The sequence below is a fragment of the Eulemur rufifrons genome, chromosome 2 (assembly GCF_041146395.1).
Source record: "Eulemur rufifrons isolate Redbay chromosome 2, OSU_ERuf_1, whole genome shotgun sequence".
NCBI classification, from domain to species: domain Eukaryota; kingdom Metazoa; phylum Chordata; class Mammalia; order Primates; family Lemuridae; genus Eulemur; species Eulemur rufifrons.
This window is the reverse complement of record NC_090984.1, coordinates 116,010,573-116,037,736: the sequence shown is the minus strand read 5'-3', so window position 1 is coordinate 116,037,736 and position 27,164 is coordinate 116,010,573. Positions and strand designations below refer to the sequence as shown.

At 53.0% G+C, this 27,164-nt stretch overlaps 1 protein-coding gene across 2 annotated transcripts in view; it reads left to right on the top strand.

The window, feature by feature from the left end:
• ITPK1 (inositol-tetrakisphosphate 1-kinase) overlaps positions 1-27,164 on the top strand; it is a 160,200-nt gene that overhangs the window by 23,033 nt on the left and 110,003 nt on the right. For both annotated transcript variants that reach the window (XM_069465245.1, XM_069465244.1), the window contains exon 2: positions 11,891-11,915. In XM_069465245.1, coding sequence (XP_069321346.1) covers positions 11,891-11,915 — 25 coding nt within the window. The remainder of the gene's footprint in view (positions 1-11,890; positions 11,916-27,164) is intronic.

Here is a 27,164-nt window from a genome sequence, read left to right as displayed (position 1 = left end):
GGAAGGGAAGCTGCTCTGTCCAGAACAACTCCTCTTGCAGAAATCGCAGGAACCTTACCCCCGTCACCACAGGGGTCCCCTTCTCCCGGGGAAGTCACGCTGTGTTGTGGGGTGAGGAGGCCTTTGCTGACAGACATCTCTGAGTTTAGATTGTGGTTCTGCTTCTTGCTGTGAGTCTTTGGGCAAGATTCTTAAGTGCTCTAAATTTCCCCACTTGATAAGATGTGACAGTCACACCCCCTGCCCCCCATTGCAGCGGTTGAAATTCTGCATGTGCGGGGTGGAGTGCAGGCACCGTGCTGGGCGCTTGCAGGGCTGTCCGGCCCCCACCTCGTCCTCAGTCCCTTCTCCTGCCTAGCTTTGGGAGAATAGGTCTGGGTGGGGATGAGGGAGTCCAAGAATTACTGGTGTTGGCCTGTCATTTGTTTGGGTCATTCCTGGGCCTTTGGAATCCTCCCTGAAATTTGAGGGTCTTGGGCATCAGGTGAAGCACTTCTGTTTCTAGAATTGGGGTGCTCAGTGTATCCGGGGAGGGGCCTAGACCCACTGTCCCATCTGGACTCAGGCTCCAGTTGCCTCTGTGTTTGGAGAATATCTGTTACTGCTCAGAGCCACTTGGCAGGGGTTGGAATGTCACCTTCAGCAGAGCCAGGTGGCCTTGGGATTGGGGGGTGGCTGGCGTGGGCATTGCTCATGGACGTCAGGGTGAACCCAAGGGTCAGGGATTATCACCCCTGTCCTCAACATAGCCAAGGTCCTAGGCCCTGGCCTTGGGTGTCTGTGACTCAGTCCCCCTGCACCCCTTCCCTGGCCCTTGGTGCCTCTTCCCATTGCTCCCGTTGGGGACCCCTGTGGCAGTGTTCATCTGTGCCAGTGTCCCTTTGGGATCCTGTGGGCACCACGGGAGGCTGAGCTCCAGCTTCCTCCTTGTTGACTGTTGAGCCCCCAACAAGCTTCTGCATGAGTCCTCATCTGTCCCTGCCCTACACGGGATGCCTCCAGGCAGTGGCCGAGGTTTGTGGGACGACAGAGCTGCAGGAGCCTTGGGTCGTGGTCGGCAGAATAAGGCCCCTGTCAGGCCCCAGCACGGACTGCCAGGTCCTGATCCTCAGGACCTACAAGGATGTTACCTTAGACTGTAGGAGGGCACGATGTGACAACAGGTATGACTGACTGCATGTGGAATCTCGAGGTGGAAGGTGACCCTGGTTGGCTGGGCGGGCCCAGTGTGATCACAGGGCCCCTACGGGAGGTGGGCAGGAGGGTCAGAGGGGAGATGTGACGATGGAAGCGGAGATCCGGGTGTGGCCCCGTGCCAGGGAACGTGCACGGCACAGCCTCTAGAACTGGAAGCGGTGAAGGGGCGATTCCTCCCTCGAGCCTGCGGAGGGAGGGCCGTCCCGCTGACCCATTTAGTCCTCTGACTCAGAACCGTAAGAGGATAATACTTTCGTTGTTTTTAGCCACTGCGCTGGTGGTGGTTTGTTACAGCAGCGATAGGAAATGAATAGTGTTCGTCCACCCTGCCCTTCTCATGGCCGGGGGTGAAGCTGCGGCCAGCAGAGAGGGGAGGGACTGGTCACGTCAAGGTCAGAGCCAGTGTGTGGCCGAGTGGGTGGCATAGGCAGGCTTCTCGACCCCCGACCCATAATCCCAGAGCAGTGGGGAAAGGTTGCTACCTGACTCCTCGGAACTTGCTTCCGATTTAACGTCCTGTGAATGTCTGAGGCCCGGAAAGTATCTGAGTAAGGTGCCTTGTAGCTCAAGTTTTCTGAGCTGGTGGCAGGGCCGACGCCCACCCTTGCTTTGACGTGACAGCCATTCTGGCTCGGGTGGCGGGAGGGCCCCAGGAAACCCCAGTGCCCAGAGACCTGGCCTTTGCCCCTGCTACTCCTGGTGCTGGGTTGGCCTCCTTGGGGCACACCCTGGCAGCCTCCCTCCTGCCGACCTCCAGGGCTCAGCTCAAACAGCCTGTCTGAAGCTTTCTCGTGCTACGTGCCAGCCCCCAGACATTGGCACTATTTAGGGGCCTGTGGCACACGCCCCAGAGGGCACGGCATGACTCTCACTGACCTTCCCTGCTGCCACCAGCATCTCTGGGTAGGGCTTGAGGCTCCCTCTGTTCCCAGGCCTGCCCAAGGCTCAATGGAGAAGCCCAGCAAGTGTTTGACAAAAATCAGACAGGGGAATCCCTCCCTGCCTGTGGTTGGAGGCACAAAAGCAGGGCAGAGACCCCCGAAAGCTCAGGGCCTTGGGATCCAGGGGCCAGGTGGGCAGTGTGAGCAGCAGAACTGGGGTGAATGGAGAGATGTTTCAGAGTGTCAGATCCCAGAATGCACACTGGGACACACACACACTTGTGCTGCTATTTTAAGCATGTGTGGTACCTTGGGATTAGGTGCTAGAAAAATTCAGACCTTCCCCAGTGGGGAGGGAAGTGTCGGCGCAGAAATTTCTCTCTCCCTTCTGCAGTAGCTTTCCTTGCTGTTAGGCTGATATTAACATGACTTTGCATTCTTGGGATTAAGCAGCCATGTGAAGAGAACTGATTGAGTCATTAGCCCCAGGCTGGCTGGCTGGCAGCTGGGGGTGGGCAGGGGAGGTGCCCTGCCCAAGCCTACCCTGCAGCAGCCCCCATGCGCTGCCCTCTCCTGTAGCCCGCTCCCCCCACTGCCCAAAATTTAGGGCCCATCCTAATTAGGGGAAAGAAAGATTACAGCACCTGTAAGGTGGTAGTAAAAGATTCAAAAACAGTTTCAAGTAGAGAATTTTTATTTTAAAAAGTGGAGATGTCAAGAGCTATTAAGGGAATAGACTTAACATTTGTTTTTAGCCAAAAATCAGGACAATATCTCATTGGAACTGGGGATGCTTTAGGTGCAGCAGAACAATTCCCTGGATGATTTCCACCCCACCCCCTAGTTTCTCCTTCCCAAAATTGAGGGGTGGGGTCTCAAAAGTGCCCCAGCCCCTGTGCTGCTTTCAGCCCCTAAAGCACTGCTGACCTCTCCAGGAGGCTCTGGAAGGTTCCGGAATTTGCGTCGATTGCTCTGCCTCTTACCCTGCCTCTCACTCACTCCCATCCTGGGGTCACGAGGAAAAGCTGCTTCAGGGACCCCGTGGGGCTGTTCTAGGTCTGAGGGAACACAATGACTCAGGCTGCTGAGTCTGCAGGGAGGGCCGGGGCCTGCCTGCCTCCCTGGGTGGGGCACCCAGAACTGGGGAGGGCCTTCGGTTAAGGTGGTTGGTGACTGTCCGATCCAGGGATAGATGCCCCCCCCACACCCCCCATGAAGACATATGGCAGCTTCCAGTTTATCTGGTTCTTTTCTAGAGCTGTCCAAACAATTCAAATGTTTGTACTGGCGTTAAAATTCTGTTCGTATGTTGTCTTTATGTTGGGCCATTTCAGTTTCTGGCACTGTTAATAGGAGGAAAATCCAAACTGCAAAACAATCAGCAAGTGAACCAGGATGCTGTGGAGCAGGCAGGCGGCTCGGGCTAGAGCCTGGAGCCTGCCCAGGGGGGCTGGGAACACTCACTCAGGAAGTGTTTGCAGAGCACCTGCCGGGCTTGGGGTCTGTGTGGGGAGCAGGGTGTGTGTTGGGGGACAGGGATGCTGAAATAAAGAAGACAGTCTCTGGCCTCGGGGCTCACAGCCAGCACAAAGGGCAGGAGGGGGCCTCTTGCATGATGTTTGAGCTGCTCTTGGTGCGTGAGCAGGGCTTTGCCGGGTAAGGAAGGGCACGTAGCAGAGGGACTTGCCTGTGCAAAGGCACAGACTTATGTCAGGTCCTGGTGTTTGGAGAATGGGGCCCCTCTTGGAAGGCTTTGAAAGGGAGGACCAGTGCCTTTCCCCAAGCGCCTTGCAGGCTGCAGCTCCACTTCCCCAGGTGCCAGGTATTGTGCTAAGATACAGGGCACAAGCCCTGATTTCTGAAGGAGCATTTATCAGCCAGGATAGGCTGCAGTGACAAACAACCCTGAAAGGTGGGAAACAGCAAAGGTTTATTCACAGGTCATGCAGAGTCCACTGTGGATCTGGAGGACTCTCCGGGGCAGTCGTCCTCCCTGAGGCGGCTCAGTGTTGTGCTCCCGTATCTGTTCTTGGCCCCAGCATTGTAGACATCTTAGGCCAGACAATTCTTTGCTTTAGAGGGCAGGCCTGTGCATTAGGGCCTTTACTCACTGGATGTTGGTAGCAGTTCTGTAGTTGTGACAATCAAAAATGTCTTCAGGCATTGCTAAATGTCCAGGAGTGAGGGGGAGAGATGCAAAATTGCCCCCAGTTTAGAACCAGTGCTGCATAAAGGTGCCCTTAATCAGTTGTTAAGCAGAGTGTGGTGGCGCATGCCTGTAGTCCCAGCTACTTGGGAGGCTGAGTCGGGAGGATGGCTTGAGCCCAGGAGTTTGAGGCTACAGTGAGCTATGACTCTACACTCCAGCCTGGGTGACAGAGTGAGACACTGTCTCTAAAGAAAAGTCATTTCTTTCTGGTTCCCAGGCTGGCTTTGTTGCCACTCAGCTGGGTTTTTTCTGGCAGCAGCAGTCTGGCTGGCTCTGGTGGTCAGTGGCATCCTCATGTGCTCCCATGACGCTGAGGTGGGGAGGACCGGCCAGAGAGTCAGTCGGGTGCTGGCAGTGGAATGCTTCTTCCTGGACGTCAACATGGTCATGTCTGTTCACATTTCGTGGCCCAAAGCAAGTCACATGGCCCTGCCTCACTTGCGGGAAGGAGAGCTTAGTGGCATTTAGCGTCTGGGAAGAGAATGCCAGCATTGGGGGACAGCACCGGGCATTAGCCTAGCAGGGTCAGTGCCATGGAGCCAGGCAGCCTCCCTCTCTGCGCTCAGTGCTGGGTTCGGCCAGCTCGGCTTGTGAGGGCTCTGAGGAGGGTGGGAGCCAAGGAGGGCTTCTCCAGAGGAGCTGACTGGGGGACCAGGGGGTGATGCTGCGGTGGCATTTGAAGCATGGGAACAGCGTGGCCCTCTGCACACATAGGTAAGGGGAGGCCCAGGTGCCATTCAGGAACCCCAAGTCCTCGGGGACATCGAGGGCCTCAGGTTACTGCGTGGGCCCTGCCCTCTTCAGGCAGGGAAGGGGGAGGTAACTCAGCTGTTGCCCAGTGCCCGGTACCTGGAGGTGCTAAAGGGCCTTCTTACTTGGGGTACCTGAAATCTGGTAGTGACCAAACCCTGCTACAGATTGGATGAGAATGTGCCTGGCTTCCTGCTTGCATAATTACACGCTTCCCATCCCCAGGCAGTTTTTGCTCTGGGTACAGGTGCCGCTTCTTTCTCCTCGCCGGTGTCGGAGGGAGCCTGCGTGTCCAGGTCTGTTTCTCCTACTGTGAAACCGTTCCTCGGAGGCCTGGCCTGGCCTTCCCCTGCAGCTGGGCAGTCCTGCAGGTGCCCTTTCCAGTGGTGGCTCCGCTGTGGCCAGTGCTCAGCTTCACCTGGGCAGAGGACAGTGGGACCTTGCATATCATAGGAAAGCAGTTCTCGATGAACCTGAGGGCGGGCCCCTTTTAAGAAAAACTTCGTGCTGTCTCTGAGCACCTGGAATTCTCCCAGCTGTCACTGGACTTTTCTCCCTTGTGGGTCAGAGGGGCCCTCTGTGTGTTGGCATAACCCTCCTCCCAGGCGTACTCGCCACTTCACGTGCTCCACCTGCTGCAGACCTCGGGTCCTCACACCTGTCCTGGAAGGTCTTCTTGAGCTAGACAGGTTGGACCCATTGTTAAAGTGCAAGCTAAGTGAGACCCGGGGTGGCTGAGCAACATGTCCCGTGCCTGCTGCTGGTTTTCATGGGCTGAGCCTGCGTGTCCTGCTCTGCTGTGCGGCAGGCCTCCTGCAGGACGGAATCCGTCATCCCAGTGTGTCCCACTGACCTTCCTGACGCCACAGCCAGCGGCCGTGCTTCGGTTCCATGGCCTCATGGTGGTGTGGACACCGGTCTGAACTCCACGTCGCTCTTTTCTACTTGTGTCTTTGACCCTCTTTATTAGACTCCTTTGTGGTCCCCTCTCCCTCAGCGCTGGGTCATCCAGGGTAATTTTTGTCGTCTTCGGGAAGTGATAGCCGCTGTCATTTACAGAGCCCCTGCGGTTTAGCGCCAGCAATGTAGCTGAAACCGGCTCTGGCAGAAATCTGCCACGGAAGGTCCGGAGAGGACAAGCACTAGTGTGGCGGGATCCGGCGAGAGAACCTGCCCTTCTGGGGCCCCTGCTTGGCCTTTTTTCCTGGTTCGGCCACTGGCTCATCTGGATTCTAGTGACACGGAAGCAAGGGTGTTCCCGACGTTTCCCGGCCGTGCCGTTTGTATTGTGGACAGCCCCCCCGGACCCATCCTGAAAAGGGGCAGGACTGGCCTGGCTTGGGCCCCACTCCCGTCCTATACAGCTCAGTGAGGTGGTGGGTGACGCCCACCAAAGAGTCGGGGTGCAGCCCCTCAGAATCATGAGGGGTAGAGAAGGAGCAGTTCCTGAAAGGCAGGAAGGCAGGGCAGAGCAAAAGTCACCAAGCCCACCTCCCGGTGTGAGCCAGGTGCTGTACTGGCCCGAGCTTTTCTTCCCCCCAGCCCTATGAGGTGGCTTCTAGGATTCTCCCGTTTGAGAGATGAGAAAACAGAGGCACAAGGTACAGTTGGATCTGGTTCCGTGTTCTCCTCTTGGGAACTCACCCTACCTCTTCCACTTCCACCTGCTTCCCAGGGTTTCTTCTAACCCCCTGAACCCTGCTAAGCTCAGTCCTGGGCTTCTGACTACTTCCTGTTACCACCGTGGTTGAAAAGTGGATGTCACCATCTTCCTGCGATGTCCTCTCCTTTGTGGGGCCTGGTCCAGGGCCTCAGCCTGCTTCCCCAGCTGGTGAGCATCACAGCTGTTTCTAGTTCTCATTGCCTCTTTTACTTTTGCCCCCAAGACCTGGAGGGGCTGCCCCTAAGCCCGTGCCTCCCCCAGCAAATCGGATCCTGCTTCTGTTCCTTAAGGTCAAGCGCGGGGAGTTGCTCCCTGTGTATGAGCAGCTGTTCCCATACCCGACTGCTCTATTCCTGAGCAACACTTGGAAGCTCGGCAAACCCCACATCCCTCCCAGGCCCTGCCCCAGACCTCCTGAATCAGAGTCCTCAGGAGCAGACCTCAAATTAGTATATTTTTGATAAGCTCCAGTGGTGATTCTTAGGTCATCTGCCCTGGCATTTGAGACCCACGGCCCCTGGGGTAAGGCCAGGCTGCAAGGTGACATGTGGGGCTCTGGGACATGCCCCAGCCTACATCCTCTATCCTGCTTCTCAGTGCCCCTGCCTGCAGGGTGTCTTACACTCCCCCCTCCCCAGACACCCTTTGGGGAGGGAGCACGCCTCATATTCGCAGTTACCCTCATTGCTCCATCAGACGGCAGATGCTGCCCCTCCTTCCCTGAAAGGATCAGTCTTTTGTGAGTATTTTTTTTTTTTTCGTTTTTGAGACAGAGTCTCGCTCTGTTGCCCGGGCTAGAGTGAGTGCGTCAGCCTAGCTCACAGCAACCTCAAACTCCTGAGCTCAAGCGATCCTCCTGCCTAAGCCTCCCGAGTAGCTGGGACTACAGGCATGCGCCACCATACCCGGCTAATTTTTTCTATATATATTTTTAGTTGGCCAGATAATTTCTTTCTATTTTTTTTTTTTAGTAGAGACGGGGTCTCACTCTTGCTAAGGCTGGTCTCAAACTCCTGACCTTGAGCGATCCACCCGCCTTGGCCTCCCAGAGTGCTAGGATTACAGGCGTGAGCCACTGCTCCCAGCTGTGGGGTAGACCTTTGCCCAAAACTTACTAATGCAACGCTTATCAAGAAAATGAGGTGTAGAGCTTATGAAAATTGTCTCCAGGTATAGGTTTTTTTTTAAAAAAAAACATACTTTCATTATTAAATTTTAACCCTCACTATTACTTTCTCTATAGTTTTGAAAGTAATGTAAGTCTTCACTCAATGTTGTCCATAGGTTCTTGGAAACTGATTTTAAGGGAAACGACTTAAAATGAAACCAATTTTAGCATAGAAACAAGAATTAAGTTCTTTCTGCAGAAGGATGGGCTAAAAAAAAAAAAATAGTAAGTTCCTATGGCATATATCTAGTCCCCAAAACATCCATTTGGTCACGCCAGTTAATCTGATATCTTTGGTTGTGGAAGCAAAAAACACCGGGTAAAACCCATACAGTCGTGGGGAGTGCAGCTCCACACTGACAGCGGTCTGGCTGGGAGTCGATTTCCGCCCCCCTCATCAACATTATAATGAAACAACGTTGAATGAGAAGGCATCATTCCAGGACCTGCTGTACATATGCTCATTGCAGAAAACATAGAAAACTCAGGGAAGTATAAAGGAAAAACCCCAGCACCTACCTGGCGTCACCCAGCCTGGCAGCCGCAGTTAGCTCTGCCACGTGTGCCCTTCGGTACCTCCAGGTCCCCCAGTGTCTATGTGGGCTTGGAATCTGTGCGGAGTGCCCCAGTGCTGCGCTCCCAGGCCCTGCAAGGGGTGTAATTTCAGCTTGATGAATCCTGAGCTCACCTCTGCCTTGCCTCATCCGTCAGGTAATTCATGCCTTTATCTGACATCTATTTAAAAAATGATTTTTAAAATAGTTTTTGAGAATATGTTATAGGCATGTGACACAAAATTCAGGGAGGTGTGAAGGGGACACAGTGAAATGGAAATCTTCCCTCTCCCCTCCCCCACCCTTGCCCGGAGGCCGTGTTGTGATCATTGTCTTGTAGCACTTTCACATTCATTCTGTGTATGCACAGGCACACATTCTTGTCCTGGATGTTCTTAACACAAATAATTAGGTACAGCACACAGGGTTTTGCATCTTACGTTTTTCACATAGCAGTGCCTTGGAGACAATTCCTTATGGGCATGTGGAGAGCTTCCTTGTTTTTTTTTTTTTTTTTTAACTGCGGTGTAGTATTCCTTTGATTGTGGACAGGTTGTTAGTGGCTGCTCTTGGGGGAGTTTAGTTTGCTGCTGGTGTTTTGCTATGGCAGACAGGCAGTTAACAACCCAGAGCCTGAAACATTTTGCACATTTGAGTGTATCTGCGGGGTAATTGGGTGGGATTGTGGAGTTGTTTTCAGGAGGAACAATTAATCACTCCACAACCAGTTCTCTGGTTTCTTTTCCTCCCCCGGGCCCTCATGTCCCTCCTTCTCCCTCTTCTCCTTGAGTTTCATAATTCAATTTCTGAACTTTCTGGTTAAGGCAGGATTTCAGCAACCTGCTCCTTAGTGCGTCAGGGTTGTTGGTAGTTTTGTTCTGCAGAAGTTCCCCGTGTTCGAAATGAGCCCTGGAAGGTTAGTTTGTTTTCCTGAGAGGCCGTGGCAGTGTGCACGGGATTCCTCCACCGGAGGGAATGTGGTTTTCCATCCGGTTCCCCGTCACACAGGCCATGGAGGCTGGAGACCCTTCATGGTGCTGCCCAAGCCAGCTGTGGTCCCCCTGGTGGTGGATGTGTTGGCTCCGGGCCAGGTCTTGCACTTCCCCGAGTCCCCCGGGGCCTCTGCTTGCTCATCCATCGGAGTAATGGGGTGAGCCCATCCCTCCTTCATGGGGCGCAGAAGTCATCAGTGGGCAGTGAGCACCGCCGAGGGTGGCTAGTGTAAGTGTGTGGCCTGATGGGGACCTAAAGGGGAGCCGAGTCCCCACTTTTCTGCCAGAGTCACAATTTATCCTGTTTCTGGTGCCTGAGCTGCAGAGGAGCCGTGGTGGCTCCTGGGAGCTCAACCCCACTTAGAATTTCAGCCGATCTTTTCTCTAGATTACTTTTTTTGTTGCTTTCTTATTTTATGTATTCCATCTGTTTTCAAAGTTAGAGACTTTTTTAAAATTTAGGACCGGGGGAGGGAGAGTTGTCTGGGATGATGTAAAATGTGGACCGATTGGAAGTGACCACAGATGGCTTCGTAAAGAGATGAGAGCCACACGCTGGGATAATCTGGATGCCAGCAGGGCTAACTCAGAAGGAAACTGAGGCCACAGTCCAGAGCCCGGCAGAAGCCTGCTCCAGCTGCTGTGGGTCACCTATGCACCTCTGTCCCCTCCCTTTCCCACTGTGCGGTCCACATCCTCTGTCGTTTGGGGACAGGGGAGGAAGCGCGCTGGAGCCGAGGCTGGCCTGGGGCGGGTTCCCCACAGGGATGCTCACTGCGAGTTTTCTCACCCCTGCAGGGGGGCCGGACACATGAGGTGTCCACAAGTGACTGGTGCAGCCCAGGTTCCTCATGACGCTGTCTGTCCCCTTGTTGTGGGCTTTGGTGGCCCAGGGCTATGCTGTTGTGTGTCTAGCCCATCCCTCATGAAATCATGAAAGCGGATGGATATTGGCTGCCATTCCTTCAGGAACAGCAGAGGAGCCAAGTGACAGTGAGGGCCCTGAAACCATCAACTGCGGTGGTTCTCAAACTGGGTTCCTTGGGGCCCAGGGTTCTGTGGAGGTGGGGGTGGTGCTTGGAGGGAAGGCCAGCTGGGTGCTCCCCACAGTGGGACCTGGTCCACTCTTGTTGGCCTTTTGTGTGACTCCTTTGTGAGGTTCTGCTCATGGCCCGGCTCTCAGAAGGTGCTCAGAAAGCACTTGCTGAATGATCTAACAAGCAACTGTGGGAATTGGTAGGCGTCACATCAGCTGTGCTGTGTGATGTGAGGTTGCTCATGGTTGCCCAAAGCGTCCCTTGGGGCTTTGTGCCTGTCTCCTCCTTGAACTGTGAGCCCCTCGAGGGCTAGACTATGGCTGTTGGATGTGTTGTGCCCTGCGAGTGCGGAGCTCAGGAACCGAGCTAAGTTCTTGCATATTTATGCCTTCACTTACCAGCAGCTGTCTGTGAGTGTCTGTGTGCCAGGTGGGCCCATGGCTAGGCACGGGCACACACGGTTTGAAAATTTGGCACAGTCCCTGCTCCAAAGAACCTGGGCAAGTAAATTACAGATGCCTGGCCTTGCCTGGTCGCAGCCTTCTCTGGGCATCTGCTGGAGGCCCTGCCTTTCTCTCCAGCAAAATGCACATGGCATGCCTTCTCTGGCACCTTTGTCCCCACAGATCCCAGTGGCCCTGCACCAGCATTTGTCCTGTCCCTGGGTGATGGTGATCAATACTGTGGGATGAAGGGCTGGGAGCGTGATGGCCTTGACCTCTTCAGGAGTGGTGCGGGTGTGGGTGGGGGAGGGTATCGTGGATCAGGGAAAGCCTCTTGGGAGAGCGTCTGCCTGGGCCAAGTGCTAAAGGCTGGGGTGGGATGTGTGCACCGAGGCGGGAGACAGCCCTGCGTGCCGGAACTGCACAGATGGTACTTGCCGGGCTTGCAGTAAGAAATGTGGGGCACAGGAGAGAAGGGTGGGTGAGTCAACAGGGAGCCTCTGTGAGCCCGGGGGCAGACCCAGACCCAGGCCTTGAGGCTCTGAAAATCAGGTGGGGTGAGTCAGGGTCTGGGGCCAGGCTGAGGCTTAGACCTGCTGTGGGAGGAGGGCGTGGAGCACCCGGGGCGAGCCTAGCAGGGACAGCAGTGATTCGGTGGTGGTGGGTCCTGGGGCAGTCCGGGCTGGAGCTGTGCCCACGGAGGCCCCAGGATTGGAGGGAGACAGCTGACAGCCCACCGTGGGGTCTCCGTAGGACTCCAGCCAAGCCCCTCTGGGGAGCCAACCCTCTCCTTCAGCCGGGAGGTGGTTTTGAGGGGTGACCAGGAGCTCATAAACCTTCCCCTTGAAAACTGTTCTGGGGCTGGCATGAGAGGTGCAGCTTCTCCCGTGCCGAAGCGCTCCTCACAGGCCCCCCTCAGCTGGCCGCAGCCAGCCTTCAGGAAGGATGTGTTCTGCCTGCTGGAGTAATGTGTATCTTCTCTGTTTTTCTCCGCAGGAAGCGAGGGATAGAAGTTGTGCAGGTGAGTACAGACCACGCCCTCACGTTTTTCAGGTAGAGGGGATGCTAGTGCCCACCCTTCCCCTCTCCTCAAGCACCTGGGCGCTTGGCCCCCTCTTCATGTTCGTCTTATTTTTAACTCTCCCCCTGTGGATCTGATGTGATTTCTGCCCAGGCTGGGCACAGACTCAGGGTGGTGGTCGCTCGGATTTGGAGAGTTGCTGTGGCTTTGTTGGTGGAAGGGGCTGACAATGGGGAGGGTTAGCTTGGGAGTCCGAGGGCGTGCACGGCAGTGCTCGGGTGAGGTGGGGCTGGGGAGGCCGAGGGCACAGTAGCCACCCAGCCAGGCGTCCTGTTGTCCTGTCCCCTGTGTTTCTTCACCCCGGGTGGATGTGGGTAAAGTGCTCGTTAGCTGGGGAAGGGTGAACACATGGAGGGAGGGTGGGAGGATGGAGGGAGGAGGAAAGAGGGATGGAGGGAGGGAGAAGGAAAGATGGAGGGAGGGAAGGTGGAGGAAGAAGGAAATATGAAAATACACACAGACCCTATGTGAGGGGCAACTGTGACGTTTGCACTAAAGCTGTCCCTGGCATCTAATGGGTACTTAGTAAGACCCGAGGGTGGCCTGGCTGAGTTCTCTGATACCCTGGCCCTCTCTGTCGAGGGTGACTCTGCCGCTCCATGCAGCTGTGCTGGCGTTCCTTCTTGCCCTGCAGGCCTCACCTGCCAGCAGCTGCAGAGAGTAACCAGACTGGGGACTAGAACAGGGTGGATGAGGCGCTGCCGAGTATCTGTAGGAGGTTTCCAGAAAGCCTGTAGGGAGCTCTCAGAGCTCGTCTTTGTTAACCTCAGCTCCAGTCCTCCCCCAGACAGGAGGCCTCTCGTCGGCAGCCACAGGAGAGTGGCCTCCCCGCTCCTGCAGGTTCGGCATCCCAGGCCCAAAGGTGCTGGCAGAGACTCCAGAGCCTCCCCTGCTCCTGGGACCAGAGTGGTGGGGGTGGTTGGCAGGGTGGGCTGAGCACCTCTGTCCAGCAGCTCTGGTGAGGGTTGCTGAATTCTTCCTCCTGACCTCTCTCCTGGTGGTTTATGGGTCGAGCTTGTCACCAGGAGGCTGAGGTTTGTTTTGGGGTAGGAAGGTAATTTCTGAAAGCCTCTAATCCAGGTCCATCCAGGCTCTGCAGTGCTGTGTGGTCTGCACTGCAGTTTTCTGTTGGCCTTTGTTTCCCCATCCATCAAATGGGAAAGCTGGAATTCAGGAGTGACTTAGGGCTGTGCTTTCAGGGGCCATGTCTGATTAATTGGTTGTGGCTGCCTAGAGGATTTTAAATCTGTGAGTGGGCGAGGACAGGATTTGATCGCTAATGCCTGCCAAGGGTACAGGCGTGGGCAGAGCAGGTGCGGCCGTGAGTCTCATCACGGGGTCAGATGCTCTCTTGTCTCAGACCGTTCCTGCTCCAGGAGGCAGTGGCTTATATTTGCCTCTTGGCCCTTTCTGATGTCTGGCTTGGAAATCCACAGGTCCTTTGCTGATGCCGCTTTACCCTCGCTAAGCCCTTGGCTGGTAGCTGGAACTGTAGTGTTGTGTGCAGGAAGGTCCTGGGGCTGCCATGTGGTTCTATACAGCCGTTTGTGAGGGTCCACGAGGGACTTGCTTTTGGGAGCCATTTGTAGAGGCAGTGAGTTCACATGTTCCCCCACAAGCACACTGCTTGAAGGGGAAAGAAAGGTGTCTTCGCCCACCCAATACCTGATCTGTTCACACCTGTAACACAATGGGACGTCACCCCCACCACACTAGAAGAGGATGTGAGAGACAAGCAGGGGTCGGTGGGTTTGGTTTACATGGTTTCCTGGGAAGATTTGGACTGAAATCTTTAATCCACTTAGTCTGTGGGTGGAACAGGAGACTGGAGCCATTGTGTCAGAATGTCCTAGGCAGAAGGGTTGTGAAATCTTTCTGTTTTTTTTTTTCCCCTCACATACAATCATTCCCAAGTGAAATCTTTATAGATGTGTCTGCTGTTCATTTTGGTGGTGACTTAGGGCAGGAAATGGTGGCTGGGGACCAGAGTGAAGCCAAACTGGACTCTCCACTCCGGCATCTAAAAATAAAATCTACCTCTCTGTTCATAAACTCCTGGCATCCCTGAGAACTTTTACATTTTGAAGAACGTAAAAATTTTAAGACATTGAGACAGGCTCTTTGCAAAAATTGGAAGCCAAGCCAGTTGGCTGCTTTTTCAAAACCAGCCGTGCTTGTGTGTGCCTGATCCCCAGGCCATGGGCCTGTGGGAGCTGGGGGGGGCCTTTCCCAGTTGCTGGGTGCAGCAGCGAGTGGTTGAAGGGTGTGAGCATCACCTTGCCACTCGTACCACGCGGTGTTTCCTGTGTCAGGTCCTCTGATGGGCGTTGTCCCACTCTCGCAGTCACCCCAGCACTGTGGGTGGTGGTGTGCCCCCTTTAACAGTGAGGACAGGGAGGCTCAGTGTCGTGACTTCTCTTGGGGAATTCAGCTGGTGAGTGGGAGGGTTGGGCGTCCATTTGTCTCAAAAGCCCATGTTTGTTTTGCTAACTCTAGGTCTCCTCTACTTACCAGGCTGTTCTATTTACTAAATGCTTTCTTGCTTTGGCTACCATCTAACAAAGGTTGCTGGGGCAGAGGGTCAAGACTCAAGACTAGAGAACGGCTGGTGAGATCCTGGGGTGTTTGTCCCAGTGTTTGTCCCCATCAGGGGAGTTATTTCTCGTCTAGCTATTTAATGGCAACAGTAGCAAGGTCAGTGCTTAACATGTATTGGGGTCAGCGGTGTACTGGGCATTGTGCTGTTTAAAGTAACGTTTGTGTGTGACCGTCAGAGGTGGGGGTGGGAGCAGAGTTAAGAAAATGAATTTTGCAGCTCTTCTGCTTCTTCCCGGGCCTGTCCACACAGCTGCTGCACCCTCCGTGTGAACTCTCCTTCCCTGTTGCCCCAGGTCCCTTTCACATCCTCCTTCCTCTCCTCTGTGCACCGGCGGTGCACGCAGTGGTGAGGGGCAAGACCGTCTGGGTTCAAGTTCCTGGCTTGTTGCTAAACCACTCTGTGTCAGTCTGCCCATCTATAAAGTGGGGATAATCATGGTGCCTGTTCCTGGCATCCTTGTGAGGACCGAGTTAATTCGGGCAAAGTAGTTGGCACCAGGCCTGGCTCACCAGAAAGCTGTTGTCTGCAGGAGAACAGCACACTGGCTATCCACAGGCAGACCTTGACCCATGGCGGGGGAGCCCACAGGTCTTAAAAACTCCCAGTCATCAGGGAAAGTGGCCAGTCATTGTCATCGTGGGGCCGTGGAGGTATTAATATTTGCAGTTCCTTGCTTGCAGCACACTTGAAGGAGGACCTGATCAAGTTGTCAGCTGATAGCACCGTAAGAATGATTTTTGGTAGCAGATTACTGTAATTCTTGCATATGATTTGAAAGGAATCTGAAGAATTTGCTATGGCAAATCTCTTCCATCTTTTTCTTGAATAAGTGGTTTCAGTACTTGTATCTATGAATATTGAAAAATGGAGATAGAATTGATAAACCCTGTCTTATTCTAGCAATAGGCAGTATTCATCTGTGCATAAATGAAGTAATGAAAAGAATTTCCATTCATCTCTTCAGAGATGTATTTCTAGTATGGTTTATTTTTATGCATATTACATGATTTTGTAATGTGTTTCTGCCATGTTGATCAATTTTGTACTAATAGTAATTGTAATAATAATTCAATCCAGGAGAAAATTTTTGACACAGCTTTATGATTACATGAAATAAAAAAAAGGAACATTTATATATATTTTTTGACCCAGTAGTATAATAGGATAATCAATAAAAGGCTTTCAAACATAAAGTACACTGTGATAATATAAACTTCTCTGAGGAAAGTGGATTGAAAAATGGAGTTTGAGGAGGAAAAAGGAACATTGTTAAATTTCCAACTGTTAATGAAGGACTTGATCATGTAATTTTAAAATGGATGACGGTGAACCTCAAATCGCTATGATATTTGGATTCCATTGGAGCCATTTAAAAGAGAAATAGCAACAGTTTTATTTTAAAATGTTAATATTTACAGTATGTTGGAAATTACATCCTCTACAAGTATTTAAACGTACAATGAGAAATTTTAGATGTCAACTTAAAACTGTGCAAATAGATACATAGTTCTAAACATTTATTTTGGGGGGGTTGGTTTGAAGACCACTGCTTTAGGACATTACCCCATTTACTTCTCAGAGCCAGGCTCTGAGGCTGGTGCCTCCTCGGAGAGGGACAACAGCGGGCCTCGGGCCCAGGTCTTCAGGAGGCCCCCTGGAGCTAGGCCAGGCTGACTCCAGGGGCTGTCCATCTCCTGTGACCTAGAATGGCCTGCCAAGATTTCCTTGGCGGTGGACTTGTCTGTGGACCAACTGGCCTCCCTTAACCTGGTCTGTTAGGCTAAGTGATGATACTAATGAAAACATGCCGCTCCCTCCTCGGGCAGGAAGCCGCAGGTGAGCCAGAACCTAGGCGGCTCAGGGGCAGTGGAAGTCCTGCTTTGTGTCCAGTGCTGGGGCTCGGGCTATAAGACAAGAGAAGATGGTAGCAGGGGCTGTGGGACCAGATGCCTACCTACCTTATGTCCTGAGAGGCCACCCGCATCACTGTGATGGTTGCAGGTACCTGTCTGCCTCACTTTCCTCTTCTGTAGTATCATAATGAGGATGCTGAGCACATAGGCTGCCACCACTCCACCATTTCAGGTGCTTAATAGTTGGTGGCACTCAGCCTTTGAAATGAGAGCCCCTCATAGCCTAGGGGTGTGGATTGGGCAGACCGGGCTCTCCGGGCAGTAGCACACAGCAGACCTCTCCTGGATATCTGCTGTGGACCGTCTGCAGGCAGCAGCCAATGGCCAAGCTGGGCAAGGACACCAGACAGGCACAGAGGAGGGCCCTTATCGAGCCTCGTAAGTTAGGAAGGCTTCCTGGAGGAGGAGCCTGGCTAGTGGCGATGAGCCTTGTCCACCCAGCAGACCCTGTTTGAGAGGCAAGTCCAAGCCTGTGGCCCCAGCCAGGGCTTCAACCCACTCTGCAGGTCCTTCTTCTAAAATACCAAGATTCTAACATGACCGAATGCCGAGCACAATGCAGTGGTCACTGTCTCTTCATCCTGTGAGCTGTTGGTGGAGAAAACATCCTTGGCTGGTTGGGTCATCTGTGGTCTGGGGAGTGGGTCTGGGGCTCTCCTGAGGGCCAGGCAGAAGGCCTGTACCAGCCCTGCTGGGTGTTGTCACCTGTGGGGCATTTTCTACTCTGATCTGTAGGGAGAGCTCAAGAGGAAAGGTCTCCCTGTCCGTAGAACCCACTGCCCCATTGTAGAGCAGCCCTGAATTTGGTGGAGGAAGACCCCAAAAGAATGGTGCACCCATCAGCTGGCCTGCCTCCAACCTGAGCATCCTTAGGAAAGTGTGTTTGCACCCTGCCCCCTGCCCCAGCATGTTCCTAGGGCTGCCTTTCCGCAGTTATTTTAAAAGATTGGGGAGAAGGCAATGACTGTTAGCATGTGCGGGCTTGGGGTTTTATTTTAAAATGCAAATGAGCAAGCTGAAGTGTGGGAAGTACAGTAGCCGATTATAGATTCACTGTCGTCCTTCCAAATTCCTTGAGAATCAGACATTACGAAACTCAGTCTCTGGAGCAGCCACTGTTTCTCAAGCAGGCAAGGAAGTAAATAAGTTCTCCCAGCTTGCAAAAGAGTGAACTGTGGACACAGGCCTTTCTGTTGGTGGTTTCTCCAGAGCTGTTGCTTGCTTGAGTTGCTGGGGTTCTTTGTATATGTTGTTTTTCTACCTTTCTGTGCCAACCCTTCAGGGAAGGAGGTTGGGTGGCAGATGATCAAGCCACCAAGGCAAGACTGAGAAAGAGACACTAAGACCCCGAGAGAAGGCCCGTGTGCCCAGAGCTGAGGCAGACGTGAGTGGTGGGCTTGCCAAGGTCAGGGAGCCATGGGGATGCCCGGCTGGAGCTCCTGGGCAAGCCCTGGGCAGGCTAGTCTGTGCTAGGGCAGGAGCCTGCAGAGGCATGGGGCCTTTGAGGGAAGGCCGTACTTCCTGACATGGAATAAACTGGGCAGAGGGGCCGGTGGGAAGGTGAGGTATTACAGTGGCCTCGCAGGCAGGGAGCACGGCCAGTGCACAGCGCAGGAAAGCTAGGGAAGGGGGGCCACTGGCTGCCAGTGGTTTGGAAGGGCCGGGGCCTCAGGCTTGAAGGGGTTGGCAAGAGGCCAGGCTGGAGAGGGTGGGGGCTAGGTGAGCTGTTCATGGGATCTGAGTTGGATGGGCATTGAAAGGCTTCTTGAGGGAAGTGGTGCGTGCTCCAGTTGGAGGTGATGGGGGAGGAGCCCACTGGGAGGGTACATGGAGGGTGGTTAGATAAGGCTGGACTGGAAGGCAGACGTGGGGGTGAGAGAGGGTGAGGAGTCAGTCCCCAGACTCCTCCCTTGTTTCTGGCTGGGGCACCCGGGCATGGGGGTTGCGGGAGGAGGACCAGCCAGGGGAGGGAGAGATAGCGCCCACGGCAGCGCGTTCAGACGGGTGTGTCAAACGCAAGCAGCAGAGAAGTATGTTTCTTAATTTAGAGCCCGAGGGAGAGTCATGTGATTGCATAGTACACTTCTATTGAAGGATTATGAATGCCCAATTCTCCTTTTCAGCATTAAAAAATGCATTTGTTATTTAGGTTATATTTTCACATAGCACCAAAATTGTTTTAAAAGGTGTCAAATGTGTCAAAAGTGCCACCGCTGGGGTCCCTCTGCCACTCACATGCTCTCCACAGCAGGCTGGTGCTGGTGCCCTTAATGGATTTTATTTCCAGGCAACTGGGGCACAGGTAGGGTTGAACACCTGTGAACATTCTTCTTTCCCTCTGTTTCCTTTGTGTAAGGGCCTTTGGGAATATGGATTGCCATGGCCTTTACTGGTGGCCTGTCATCCTTGGAGCTGGGAGAGCCCAAGACAAACATCCTGTCTGTTCCCATCATGAGCAGTGGCCCTTTGAAGGCCACTTGAGCCTGACTCTGTCCTCCCAGCAGACCCCAGAACCTCCAAAGTGGGCTGCCATGGGGTTGGGGAGTTGGCTGTGCACACAGTGTTCCCACTGGTCCTCTGAGGCCAGTTGGGGACATAGATTGTCCTCAGCTATGCCTGACTGCCCTGTGGGTCCAGACCTGTTTTCTGGCTGTGTGATGTCATTTTCCTCATTTCTAAAGTGGGGACGACAGTGCACAGGACTCAAGACACCTAACAGGTATTGAAGGAGCATGAGTTGGGTTTTCCTCATCTCTTCTCACGAACATGGCGGCATGAGAGGAGAAAATACAGAGGAAACTGGGCTGCTGAGAGATGCATTGTCTCAGTGTAGAGTGTGGTCTTTTTTCATACCCCCCCCCCCCCAAAGTACCACTTTTGGGTTTCTAATTATTGTGGATTTTAGCTTACTAATTCCTTTCTTAAGAGATAGATTTGATGTTTTTTTAAAAATTTGAAATGCAGATATTTTTTCTTTTTTTTCCTAAACATTGAAAAATATTTCCACTCTCTTTTACTTAGGATATAGTTAACAAATAGGGTTAGACACATTTATGTGAAAGCATGATCACCACAATATTTTTTGCATAATAATGACATGGGATGAAGACGAAGAGTTACATAAATCAGACTCTGCTCGTATCAACTTTTTAACGTAGCCGTTGAAAAAGGATCACATTTTGGAATACTGTGGGAAAATGCTTGAGTTGCTGTTGAGTGCTGTCGACATACACCGAGCGGTTTCAGTTCCATCAGTTTTATTTTTATTCTTGAGCTTTTCAGACTTGCTGTTAGAAATAGAAACCGGCGCTGTGTTGCAGTCCTGTGTGGCTTCCGAGGGCTGCGGCTCTCAGTTCTGGCCTTTGACTTGCTGAGTGAACTTGAGCAAGACTCTTAAAAAAAAAAAAAAAAAAAAATGATCCCACATCCCATGTCAGGACACTGCCGGGGAAACTGGGGTCCCTGTGCTCTGGGGTGTCGGAGCTTCTTCTTGCAGGCCTCACAGGCTTCCGGAACCCCAGGGCACCCCACATCACGCTGAGTTGGGCCTGGATCTCCCCGGTACCCTCCACCCTCAGTTGGCCGTCGAAGTTTGGCGGCCTCCTCAGAGTGTGCCAAGTAAGCACTTTATGTAAAAACAAAGAAAAGAGACGCATTGAGGAGCATGGGTCAATAGGAAGGGATGGAACGGGGAGTTGGAAGAGCCAGAAGCAAGGGTCTGCTTTTATAATAAGTAGCTGCCCGTCCTGGGGTTCTGGGGTGAAGTTATGCATAGCACTGCCAAACTGTGATCCCCAGGTGATCCAGGAGCCGCTCAGAGTGGGATCCCCAGGTGATCCGGGTGCCACTCAGAGTGTCATCCCCAGGTGATCCGGGTGCCGCTCAGAGTGGGATCCCCAGGTGATCCGGGTGCCACTCAGAGTGTCATCCCCAGGTGATCCGGGTGCCGCTCAGAGTGTCATCCCCAGGTGATCCGGGTGCCGCTCAGAGTGTCATCCCCAGGTGATCCGGGTGCCACTCAGAGTGGGATCCCCAGGCGATCTGGGTGCCACTCAGTGGGATCCCCAGGCGATCCGGGTGCCGCTCAGAGTGTGATCCCCAGGCGATCCGGGTGCCGCTCAGAGTGTGATCCCCAGGTGATCCGGGTGCCGCTCAGAGTGTGATCCCCAGGTGATCCGGGTGCCGCTCAGAGTGTGATCCCCAGGTGATCCGGGTGCCGCTCAGAGTGGGATCCCCAGGTGATCCGGGTGCCACTCAGAGTGGGATCCCCAGGCGATCCGAGTGCCGCTCAGAGTGGGATCCCCAGGCTATCCGGGTGCCGCTCAGAGTGTGATCCCCAGGCTATCTGGGTGCCGCTCAGATTGTGATCCCCAGGCAATCTGGGTGCCGCTCAGAGTGTGATCCCCAGGCGATCTGGGTGCACCTCACAGTCGGAGAAACTGGTGTGAACACGGGATTCCTCAAAGGTTGGTGACCATTTGGGCAGGGCTGAGACCCCGAGGAGAGAGTGTGTGGACACGAAGTCCGTGGACCATGCTCCGTGTCCAGCAGTACACACCACATCACAGTCAGAAGCAGGAATGGGAACGTGCTTTGCCTTCAGCTCAGTTCCAAAGGCCATGAGGAGCCCTTGGAAGTCTCTGGGCTGGGTGAGGAGCTGGCATCTCCTTCTCCGGCCCCTCCCCACTCATATTTCTGTTTGTGCTTTTAGACCTGCCAAATGTCACCTTGCCTGTGACACCTCCCCTGCTCTCCCAGGAGACACCCCCCCGCCCCCCAAGCTGGAGCTGCCTGTCTGTGTCCTCCTGAGGCCAGAACTCTCTAGTCCCTGAGGACGTGTGGCCTGGCCCTGGTGTGTGCTCTGCTTGCCGGGTGAGTGAATTAAGGACTGAGCTGTTGCTCCACGCAGGCTGTGGCAGGCCCCTAGGATCTGTTTGCTAAAAATAACTCTGGATTATTCTTTTGCTCATTAAATAATATGTGCTCGTTGTTGAAATCTGGGAAATCAAGACAGGCCTAAAAATGAAGACCTGGAAATAATCATGAATGCAGCTTTAGTGTCTTTTCCTCTAGTCTTGCTGATATCGTTACATAAAACACACTCTTTGTTAAGTACAGTATGCATCCATGATGGGCTTTTCTGTGTCCATAGTTTTGCCACCTGCGTTTGGGGGATGGATGAGCACTTGCTTGTGCCATTTAAACTTCTTGGAAATTACCATTGGAGCAGCTGCATCAATTTTCCATCATCTCCGTGTCCCGATGTCTAGAACCATTTCTCTGCTCTAGAGCTTCCAGTCCTAGGTTACTTCTGGTTTGATGTCTTTGGACCTAAATCACATCTCTGGTTATCGATTTGGGTTGATGCCTAGAAATGACTTTACTGGGTTTAAGGCTTAAGGTGTGACGGTGCCAAATGGCTTGTAGACCATTTGCATCTCTTTGCACTCCCACTGGCAGTGCACACGAGGGTATCTCAGGCCAGTGATTTGTTGTTCACTTTGGTGTCCCCATGCCTGGTTCTGTGCAAGAAGTGGGAGGTCGGGGGAGCCAGGGATGTACAAGGTTGCATTGGACCGCACCCAACACTTGCATGAGGATGGCAGTGTGGCCACCACTCCACGATGCTGCCTCAGGGTAATACAGGCTGACCTTGATAGAGCACACGCCTTGTGCCAGCCGCAGTCCTGTTTACATACATTAATTCATGTATTCCTTGTAACAGTCTTGTTAGGTATAGACTGTTGTCATCCCGTGTTGTGAACAAGGAAACTAAAATAAAGGTTAAATAACTTGCCCAAAGTTGCACACTTAGTAAGTGGGGCAGCTGGGATTGGAACCCAGTTAGCTGGGCTCTAGAGGGCTTATTTATTATTATTTTAAAAAGCTCCTATGATGGAAAACCCACATGACATAGCAAAGTCAAGAGCATATTCTGACTCCCTGCATGCCCGTCCCTCAGCTTGCTGCACACGAGCACACGTACTGGTTGGTGTTGCTTCATACCTCATTCCCCACCGGGTTCTTTTGAGATCGCTCTCCCCATTCTGTCGATTCATCTGTGACTGTCTCTGTGTCTCTGAGAGATAAGTGCTAACCCTCGTTCTTAACTCCTGGGTGGGGGCAGGTGCTGCCAGCTGATGGGCCTGGCCTCCTGAGTCTGATTTCCTGTTAATTGGGTCCCAAAGAATTGTTCATATTGATACCTCCTTGGGGTGCTCGTTATAATGAGGGGAGGAGATTAAAGCAAACGTGAATACAGCCTTGACTGTGTTTGGGATGGTCTCTAAGCACTTACGAATGTTAACTGATCCTCAAAACAATCCAGAGAGGTGCTGCTATTAGCTCCATTTAATAGATCATACTTTTATCATCGTCCCTATTTTACAGGTGAGGAAACTGAGTCAGCCCGTGGCCCAGTCCCCCATCAAGCAGATGGTGGAGCTGGCACTGAGCCCAGTGCGCTGGCTCCAAGGTCATCTCTTAACCTCTGTGCTCCACTGCTGGCGTTGTGCGATTTCCGAACCCGTGCTTCCTTGCAGCTCTTCTGCCAGGGTCTCTCACCTCGACTGGCCCTTCTGGCTGCCGACGTTCTCGTTCTTAAACAAGCTCCACTTTACTACTGCTTGGCCGCCGCACCCAGATGGGTGCAGGGTGAAGACCCATTCCTTGGAGGGGCCCACGAAGCCCTTAGCAGTTGGTTCTTGCTCCAGGGAACCCAGCCTCGGACCTGCCTGCATGTGCACCCTTAAAGCACCCCTGCAGAGCCCGAGTGTAATGTCCACATGGCTAGGCCTGTTTCTGCAGCCTGCCATATCCCTCCTGTTCCTTCTGGTAGACACGCGTTGATCTGATCACAGTCACAAGCTCCTCGAATCCTTCCTGGACACACTTCCCCCAGCTCAGCCCCGCTGCTGTCTGGCCCCCTCCCACGTCCTCTGCACCCAACGTCATAGGCACAGAACAGCTCGTTTCATGGTGTCACTGCCTGCTTGGGGGGCTTTTCCTGCCCTTCTCCATGAGTTCCTTAGGGCTGTGGACCACACCTTGTTCTTCTGGGGGCTGTGGCAGCCTAGAATACGTTCTGGCATATGGATATATCTCACCAAGAAATCTTTGGAAATCAGTGGAAAACAGATATTATAGAAATAGGTGAACTGGAAAAGTGCCCCATCATTTCATTCCCTAGAAGTAGCCACTGTTAGCCTCTTTACTTTTTTTTTTCTATGCCTATACTAATATGTTCTTTTTTTTCTTCTCTCTTTCAGTTCTGTATCACCTATTAAAAAACCTTTTAGTATTTTTGAAATTGGGATGGGAATATTTAATGCAATGTTAGGGCCAATGGTGCCTTTGAATGGAAGAAATAGAGTAGTTGCATGTCTGTGAGTTGCAGAGGGTTCTTCATCCGCACTTGATAGTGTGTAAAGGTGGGCTGGGGACAGGTCGTTCACAGCAACGGGTTGATATGTCATCTAGTACTGCAGTCCCCACCCCCTGGGCTGTGGACTGGTACTGGTCTGTGACCTGTTAGGAACTGGGCTGCAAAGCAGGAGGTGAGCAGTGGGTGAGCGAAGCGTCGTCTGTATTTACAGCCGCTCCCCATCACCACCTGAGCTCCACCTCCTGTCAGATCAGCCGCAGCATTAGATTCTCATAGGAGCACGAACCCTACTGTAAACTGTGCATGCAGGGATCTAGGTTGCGGCTCCTTATGAGAATCTAATGCCTGGTGATCTGAGGTGGAGCTGAGGCGGTGATGCTAGCGTTGGGGAGCGGCTGCAAATACAGATTATCATTAGCAGAGAGGTTTAACTGCACAGTAAATGTAATATGCTTGAATGAGTATCATTTTGAAAGGTCAGATAGTATTCATGTACTGGAAGTCATTTTCCTTATTCTTAGGAAGTGCTAACTTCTTAGGTAATTTGCCTTTTAACTATTTTCAGAAAGGGACAAATGAGTTCCTTAATTTTATAGTCTAGGGGTGTTCCTGGATTTTTGGTGATACATGTGCTTTACACTCTTCCTCTTTTCCTGAAGAAAATGCTACTGAAATAGAAGAAGTAAATCAAGGCCCAGGAACAGAGGAGTACATGCTGTTAACTGGTAGCCCTGCCGCTGTGGGAGCACCTCAGGGTAGTTGTGAGCTTCCTGGCAGCCAGTGTCTGTGGGGAAAGGAGATCAGTTACCACGGGAAGAGGCACCCTCGTAAGTCCTCGGGAGGGAGAATGGAAACCTTGGAGAGGATTGAATATTTCTTCCTGAAATGTTAGAGAACCTCGTCAGTGTCAAAAAACGGGAAATCTTTGTCTTGACTTGGACGAGAAGGGAGAATTATAATGGAAGCAGAAGTATGGTGGCCTGGACACATCTTCCGTGAGTGTCTCACACAGGGGTGTTATACTTGGGGGGTGGGCAGGCTCTCGTGGGCCCCAGCCGCCTCCTCATCCTCTGCCCGGCCAGGTCCCATTCTCCGGCACCCAGTCCACCTGCAGCTTCACTGTGGAGCCGGCCCTCACTTCTCCTGGAGTATTGGCTAGGATTTGTACTCAGCTGCCAGTAGCTGACTGAAAGTAACAGTGGTATAAGTAGAATATTATGTTTATTTCTCTCTCGTGTCAAAGAAGCTGGATGCAGGCAGCCCAGGGCTGATGTGGGAGCTCTAGAAAGTTGTATGGATCCCTTTCTCTGTTGTGCCACGGCGTCCTCCATGCTGGCCTCAAGGCTTGAGATGAGCTCCTTGCTGCTGATGACTGCTGGGGCTTCAGCTGTCCTGAACGTTTGCGTTCAGGCATCAGGAAGGCGGCAAGGGGGTGTGGCACCCGCAGCTCACATCTGAGTCTGTTCTTACCGGGCGGCCTCCCTAGAAGGTCCACGTTACACTGCTGCCCTCATTGCCTTGGTCAGAATTGAGCCACACCTGGCAGCCAACAGGTATGTAGTCTTCTCACTGGGCACCTTGCCACCTAGAATGGACTCAGGATTCTGTTACTAAAGACAAGGAGAGAACGAGGAGTAGGTGTTAGGCTGGAGCTAGCTAGCCATGTCCAGCACACGTGGGCTCTGGCCTAAGAGCTGGACAAGCTACTTGCCCCCTTTGAGCCTTGGTTTCCTCATCTGTAAAATGGAAAGAATAATGGAAGCAATCTCATAGAGCTTTGAGGATTCAGAGAATGCCAATAAGGAACAGCACAAAGCCTGTGCATTATTACTTACTGGTGCCACCACCATCATCGTCGTCATCATCATCATCAGTGGCCCGTGGGAAATATGAGTCTAAATGAATGTCATGTAGTTAAATGATTGAATAGGTAGAAGAGCCAAAATAAAGGATCTCACAAGTAAAGAAGCCAGAGATGTCTGTAACATAAGTTTTGTCTGTCTGGTTTGGTTACAGCAGGGCTGACCGGGGACGCTTGGGTTTAGAGCAGATATTGCCCTGGCTGGGGTGCATTTGGGGGCATGGGCTGATTTACTTTCTCCCTCTTTCGGGATCTTCTGGCGTCCAGCCATGATGGGGTGAAGGGGTCACCTCTGAGGGGTGCTCACTTCTGACCTGCCACATGAGACGCCACCCCAGACCTGCCGTGCCGGCTCTTCATTGGCTGGGGGAGGTCCCAGGGAGTCCCCTGCACAGCAATTTCACGGCTTTTCCAAACATTTTATGAATCCAGAGCTGTAACTTGGCTGTCTTTCCCTCTCCCCTTGGTCCAACCCCGGCTTGAGAACTCCCCAGGGAAACACGGTGGCTCCCGACTTTCTCCCAAGTCTCCGACGTTCTGCACAAGTGGTGGGCAGAGATGGCCTCTTCCCAGACCTGGTTGCTCTGGGTGCCCTGTTTCCAGCACAACTGTGAATCTGAATCTTTCTCCTCTGAACTTCGTGGAACGGCCTTAGAGCACGCCCTATAAGGAAATCCCGGCCTGCTGGTGCCGGCTCTGCAGCTGTGTCCTGGGAACTTGGCAGTGGTGTGGGGCTCAGTCAACACGTCTGCAGAAGCCACTTGGGGAGGCTCCCAGTGTTCTGATTGGGAATGGGGTACAGGGGTGGGGAGGGCTTTGATCAGGTGTCTTGGGGGAACATTTAGAGCTCCTAGCTTCTCTGCAAGAAGGCCACCAGCCCTGGTGTCTGGGCAGTAAGCACTGAGTAGCATTGCTGCAGAGTTCTGGAATGCCCATGTAAAAATTCTGGAATGCATTTGGTGTCTTTGGGTTGGGCTTCTGTGAATCAGCCTCTACAGCAACAGCGATCACTCCTGTTTGTGCCTCGCCTCCTGGGCGCCAGCGTCAGCATCCCCACTTGCCAGGAGAGAGGACTGAGGCTCGCACAGGTAGAGATTGGGTTCTGGGTGTGTGATGGCAAAGCCCATGCCTTTTCTGCTCCAGAGGCTGCCTGCTTGGTGAGAGTCCAGTGACCTGGCCCCAGTCCCGGCTCCGTCCCTTTGTAGAACTGTGTAACCCCGGGCAAGTGGCACAATCTCTCTGAGGCCCATCTACTGGATGGTGACAAGAGATGAGGTGAGGGCAGGTGAGAGGGCCCTTTGCAAAACTGTCAGGCCCTCCTAGGGGAGAAGTGGGCAGTGTAGGGCGGTGTGCGGGGTTGTGGGGTGGCAAGGACCTTCAGCTGCTCACTGGATTTCTTGCTCCTGAGATGACTCGAGGGGTCTTGTGAAGC